The sequence below is a fragment of the Phaethon lepturus genome, unplaced genomic scaffold (assembly GCF_000687285.1).
Source record: "Phaethon lepturus isolate BGI_N335 unplaced genomic scaffold, ASM68728v1 scaffold1894, whole genome shotgun sequence".
NCBI lineage: Eukaryota > Metazoa > Chordata > Aves > Phaethontiformes > Phaethontidae > Phaethon > Phaethon lepturus.
The window spans coordinates 56193-63126 of NW_010533749.1; the positions used below are offsets into that span (position 1 = coordinate 56193).

Genomic DNA, 6934 nt, shown 5'->3' on the forward strand with positions numbered 1-6934 from the left:
CCCTGGCCTCTGCTCACAGAGGCCCTGCAGCCTCCCTGCCGACGCCTCGACGGACACCCAGTCCAGAAAACAAACCCTGCCGTTTTTTAAAAGTCTCAAATTAACACCAACATCTGTCCCTCAAAATGGTCAGTATCTGCTGAAGTTTTTTTTCCTTCTTGTTTCTCAGGGGATCTAAACCACCTGTGCACAGGAGGGCTCTTCTCTTAACCCTCATTGCCCTTCCCTTCCACTGTGGAGGTGTTTAATTACCTCGGGATTCACAGAGCGGCACTTGGGGCGAACAGGGCCCTAACGGCCTCATTACCATTTACACGGAGACTCTTACCGATCACAACTTGGCAAACTCCAACTAAACTCGTTTCTACGCAGGCAGAGTTAAAACTACCATGATCCAGGTGACCTGACAGTTCTCATTTTCTGGTACACCAAGGGCTGAAGTTCTACAGGATTATCCATTCCGGCTCTCTGTGCTTCGGAATGTCTCATACATACAAGAAGGTTGTGACTTAGTTTGATGTCTCTTTTCTGGTGCTTAGAGCTCAGCAGCTACTGAAGTAAGCTTGTGTATCTATCTATTATTGTTAGTGACAGCATTTTTCTTTACCAAACACAAGCTGGGAAAGGAGATAAAAAAATCCTTTCAAAGGTTAACATCAAGCTTGCTGGGCCTGTGCCACAACGGTTATAGGTTACATTAAATCATTAACAAATAGTTATGTCAGTAGCAATTTTTTGGTGTTGCATGCAGAACCAGGGCAAGCTAAGTTTGAGACAGATCTCACACAACAATAGCAATAGAGAATCAACAATCTGGGCACTGACTCTTGAAAGAAATTCAACTAGTGCTTTTAGAGGATGCTGTCATGTCATGTGCAAAATCCAAGTTTGATGATACCTCAGACAGAAGGCAGGAAGGAGCCACAATTTCAGAAGGAACGCAGAAAGCCAGGAAATCCCTGGTCATCTTGATTTGCCATAACCAGGCATGAATGACTCCATAAATATCCACATTATGAATTTAACAGAAATAATTCTATCAAGAACTAGCAAATCTTCCTTTTTCAAATGTTATTCTGAAAAATGCCATTGGGGTAGCTCTATATACTTCACACCATGCAAGAAGCGTTGTAGGAATATTATTTACAGTGTAAGCAGATTCTGTTGTAGTGAACATAACAAAATGTGTTTCCTGAGAGTATGAAGATACCTCATAAAATACAAGCTGATGGTTCAAATCTTCAAACTTTCAAGACCTTCCCCCCATCCTCCAGCTCTTATCAAAAGCTTACTCCGAACTCATCCTATCTCCAAAATCCTACCAGACAGTTTTTTCGGCCTCGGGGTTTTGCTACCAGCCCGCTGTAGCAGCAAAGGGCAGGCTGATTTTACAGAACTGTTCCTGAGCGCTCCAGCTCTCTCCCTCCTGCAAGCACATCCCCTCGCCGCCTCCTTCAGTAGTCTTAGACTTGGCAAGGGCAAGAACGTGACGACTCATCTTGCTATATAGGTGTTAAATATGTAATCCATACCGCGCACTATTTCTTCTTCTTTTAAAACTAGATGTTATATTTGCACCTGTGTTTACCAAAACAGTTGCAAGAAATTTCCTTTTAAATTTTCTGCAGATTCTGTTGTAGAAGGAATTTCATTACAGTTACTTAGTATAACAGAAATAAGCAAGAGCATGTCCAGTATTGTTTATAAATCCGAATGCTGTGGCTTATGCCAATGATCCGTGCATTAATGAGCCCATAAGCACACATTAACATAATACATCGTAACATATTTAGTCTATCATGCCCATAAAATAAGCTCACTCCTATGCACTGAGATAATGTCTCTCAAGGAGCTCTATTATTCTCAACATGTAAAAGCTGCATCAGATTTTCAAACCCAAACACCACATTTCTCCATGTTTGAAGGGGTCTGATGTTGTAGGGGTGAAATATGCATTTATTTCCTATATTATGTAAACAATTTAAAGGTTTAAATGTAATATAAAAATGCAATAGCATTTGTCTATAGCTCTAAGTAACTTCCAAATCCATCTCAACATTTTTATAAGTGGTTTTCTTTAAACATTCACGTGAAGATAAAGAACTTGCCATCTACACAGAAGTTAAAGGCTCTATGCTTCATTTTATAACAAACTGAAAGTGTAGAAGGCTAGTCACAGCCTTTCTGCTGTGTTTCATCTTCCCTATTAGGTATAGAAACAGAATATCAATAGGTATTTTGCTAATTCCTTACGCTTTCAGATCATTTGCTCTCTTCTAAGACTAAACTGAACACTGTAGGATGTCTATTTTATATATGCATGCTTTTACTCTTTCAATCAGGAGTATTGCAATAGGCATGTCATAGTTTTTAAAAAAAGAACATTTTAACACATATTTAAAGAGACTAACAAGTGAGAAAAAAAAGAATTCATGTTTACTCTGGAATAAATTAGTACATAAGACAAAGTAGGATTATGATTGTTTCCTGCCTAAACAGGCAGTAATACTTAATTTTTTTAAAGTCTTATTTTTAAGACTGTGACCACTCAATAGGAAGATTATTTCTAGCCAAACAGGCACATATACATGCAGTCTACCCTGAGAGTGTTTTTAAGGAAGATTTTTATACTTCTGGCAGTTCAGGTTTAAAGGTCAGATTTAAACTATCACCATGTTTCAAAATGCAATCTGTGCAATGCAGCATAATGAAATGGTTCAGTAAAGGTGCTAGTGGAAATTCTTTTAATTAGGTCCAAGGCTTTTCAGTTGTCAACATGAATAAAGCAAGAAACATTCTATTGCAAACACAGTGTAAGAAATAAAAATGGATTCACCTTTAAGAAAATGGTTCTGCTATAGAGTTGTAGTTTAGTAGTTCTTGCTGTCCTGAAAGCAGTTAATTTCCCACTATGTGAAAAACAGTAACACAGGCTTCCCACTTGTGGTAACTTGTTAATGAATGGACAGCAGTAGCATGCACAACTAAATTGCTGACAGCCTGAGATATTCATAGGCTAGTGCAAATTTACAATACTCTCACAGCCATCAGATACGCAAGATCTCTTTGGCGCAGTATACTGCATTGCATCAGGGCTTCATTTAATAAAAACTACAAGTTGACAGAGTGAGCTTATGCTTTATTCCTTGTAACATGCAACTCTGACTACAACTAAGACTAGAAGATGACACTTATTTGGAAATACATGAAAAATCCATAAGGGTTGCATAAAAAAAATTACTACCCCCTCTTTGCTATTCCTTGCAACACAGACGGTGGTGTAGGAGACTTGTCAGCAGCAGATGCACTTATTGTAATCACAGTCCTTAATAAATCTCTTTTTTTAATATTGACTATTTTAAAAGGAAAGTTACTTCCCAGGGCGTTCTCACACTGCCAGATTTTCAGCAGCATATCAGACGCAGAAGGTGAAGGAGGGACAGTTTTTCACATTTCGAATAGTTAATCAGTAACGCAGTAGCACACACCTTGATTTTCAAGGACCTGACCTGAACAGTTCAGGAAGACTGAGTGCTAGCACGTACTGCTGAGGTAAACCGGGGCAAAGAAATTACTTAATCTGATTCTGCTGGAACTGCCTCCAATGCTATCCATCTCCTCTGACACAAATCTTAACTGGAAAGGCATTTCATGATAGCCTGTGTTTGTTTGGATCCTAGGAGTAAAAGATCAATGAATAGCTCATTCTAGATTCCTGGGAATCAACAGTTTAGGTAGCAACATGACTATCATGAAACTCAAGCACAACTCACTACCTGAAGCTCTAAAATAATCATAGGACTTCATGGCATTGTTTTACGTGACTAAAAAAGTTGTCCAAGGAGAGGGGGGAAAAACAGCGTTAAAAGTTTTCCACAGGATTAATTACCTCATGGCAAATGCATCACACACAAGATGGTTTTCCTCACTGTTGGATATAGATGGATTTAATCTAGCAAAGCAAATTTTGTGTCTATTCAGCAGTGCACGAGTTGCTCACTGTTCACATTAGGTAGCAAAACTGGCAGAATAGTTTGACAAAACAGCCATTTATGATCATTAAACTGTTGAAGACATTTTTAGTTTCTCAGATCATAAATGCATCTATTTAGACTGAGACCAGTGGGGAGGCAGACTCCCAGAATCTCCCCATCCTCCCAGGGAAGTAAAAGAGAAAAAGAAAAAAAAAAAAGAAGAAAAAAAAGTATAATGGATTGGCTTTAGAGTCTCCCTGCTGAGATGAACAACTTGATCCACTTACAGTTCCAAACACATGATGCATGAAAGAACTGACAGAAATTCAATTCTTGCAAAGAAGAGCAGCTGCTCTCTAGTGGTCAAAGCCAAATATTAAGCAGTCTGAAGGAAAAGACCTAGAGGAGAATACTTCATTATCTAGGTAACTAAAATAATGAAACAAAGCTAAATAAGACATAAACACTGATCCCAAACATTAATTACACAACACAACACAATTCAAGTTAAGGCTTTCTTGCGACAAATATTAATCCCAGCTGTATTTATATAGAAGTTGTGAAAAAAAATTCACCATGTACACTATTTGTGAGCCATGCCAGTTAATTGAATTTGCTGGCAGCACTTCCTCTGCTATGCTCCAAACATCCTCCAAGATAAAATGTAGCTTTTAAATAGACCTGTGGAAAACTGAATCAAGAAATCTGAACTAATAAAACACAACTCTCTACTGTTACAAAAGTGAAGTAAAAGTAAATAATGAAAGGAAGGAAGTCTCTTAAAATTTATTACATTCCAAAGCTTGAAGTTCTGTGTTTATTGGTGAAGTCTCTTCTGATGTTCTACAGTGCGCCTACAACAGTTTTTTAATGAAGTCTCATAAAATCTAATATAATACTTGATTGTTGACAAATCATATACATGTTTGAGGCCCCGCACTCACTGTATCCAGACATTTCTTACATAATCCCATGAAATTTACAGGTCTCTCATTCCCCGGGTTGTGGATAATGGCATGAGCGATGACCAGCTGGCAGGTTTGGATGCTGGGAGTGAAATCAAAATGAGAAGCTATATAAAGCCAGAAAAAATCATGGAAGTAACTTTTCTAGACTAAATGCTTGGCTAAAGCCGAAACGTTCACAATTAAGACGGACCTTTCATCCAGAGCTCTCTGTTTTCGAAGAACGGATGGCACCACAGATCACAGAGAAATGATGGGATGTCACAGCAGGAGGCACCGGGTATTCACCATTACTTGAGTTTTTCCTCAAACAGACCAGCTTATACTGAGCTCCCTGAATACCAATTTTATTTCTCAACTACACATAAAAAGGTATAGCTCTAACTGTCAGCACAATATTTTGAACTATTAAAAGAAATCCAGATTTTCCCGACATTTTCTCCTAAACAGTCACCCTCTGACTTAAAAATAGCTTCTTACACTCTTACTCACTCTACTGCTCTTCCCTCTCAGCTTCTTTAGTGAAGATGATTACAGCAGCAAGTAGCAAGCTGGATGTATTTTTGTCCCATTAAAGGGAAATATCAAGTATTTATACAACATTTCTATCAAGTTAAAAATAAATAAATTACCAATAAGAAGTTTGAATGAGAAAGAAAATACATTCTGAATTATATGCACTGAGCAGTGCTAGAAGTGAATACGAAGCAGTCCATTTGATATTGTAAGTTGGGATAAAAAATGCATGAAGTTCATTAAAGCTCACCTGGAAGAAGTCACAGGAAAAAACCCACACAGCTTCATTTGGAAACAAAAGTTATCTAAAAATGCAGGATTTCCCCCCCCTCAATGGAATGAATAAAGATGGTTTCAAATGGTAGCAATTTTTACACCATGAAGAAAGAATTTCAAATTTTTATTTCCTGTTCAGATGTATCATAACCTGTGTCTTTTTTTTTTTTACCCATAAAAGACTAGTACCTTGGAAACTTGATCATGCTGTTCCAAAGTTACAACTGGGTTGCTGCAGCATTTCTAGCTTACGTGAGCATTAGATAATTTTCTTTAGGAGGCTTAAAAATATGTCTGCAAATGTTCAAACAAACATTGCTTAACACTATGAAACAGGAAAAAATTGAGGTAAAGCAGTTTATCTATAGTAACAAGAATAACACAATGAGACACGTCAGGTACCGAACAGCTCAAAAGGATTTACACTTTTAAGTAACGGAATAATTGAGTAAGTAATTTCATACATACCACATCATTAGGAAGGCTCTGAAGATCATCAAAAGGGGTTTCCAGTGTATTGGTGTCTACATTAAGAATGACTACATCTTCCAGGGCCATGTTTCTTACTTTCTAAATATGAGCAAATTCAAGAAAAGGGAAAGGAAAATCTAAGTATGAAAAGTTAAATCTTATGCGTAAAGGACACAAGTGATGGCATAACATCATGGCACTACAAAATTTCAAGTATTTTAAGAACTACCAACATTCCTACCTTTCTGACATTTTTTGGTTTAATTTTCACATTTTACAATGCTGAAAAATTAACCTTCCATTTGCAGAGGGAAGTTCTTAACACTGTGCATACTGCAATTTTTGACACCCGAGGAATTACTGTTTGAGATTATTCAAGTGAAGATTTATTTCAAGCACCTCTACTAATGTTTGTCTTAATTCTGGTATCCTGTTTGCACATTTAGAAGTTTCTAGCTGAGTCACGATTTCAAGTATATCTTTTCATATTTAGAAATTCATTCAAGTAACAATAAATACTGGCTTTTCTAGGAGTTTAAGAGTTGCAGTAAGTCAGGGATGGGAACTGGTTTCCAAATGCCAGGTTGAATTCTGCAAGTCCAAAAAATACAGTTGTAAACTTGTCTGTAAGTAAAATGGGCACTACCAGAAGTTAATAAATAAATCATGAAAATGAAAATAAGCTAAGAGAAATATAACTCCACCATATCCTTGCCTCTTAATGTTCAGCAG

At 37.3% G+C, this 6934-nt stretch overlaps 1 protein-coding gene across 1 annotated transcript in view; it reads right to left on the reverse strand.

Moving 5' to 3' along the window:
- Positions 1-6934, reverse strand: part of DENND1A (DENN/MADD domain containing 1A) — a gene marked incomplete at both ends in the record, with an annotated part of 171623 nt that overhangs the window by 43632 nt on the left and 121057 nt on the right. Inside the window, one exon of the mRNA XM_010285292.1 lies at positions 6200-6301. Coding sequence (XP_010283594.1) covers positions 6200-6301 — 102 coding nt within the window. The remainder of the gene's footprint in view (positions 1-6199; positions 6302-6934) is intronic.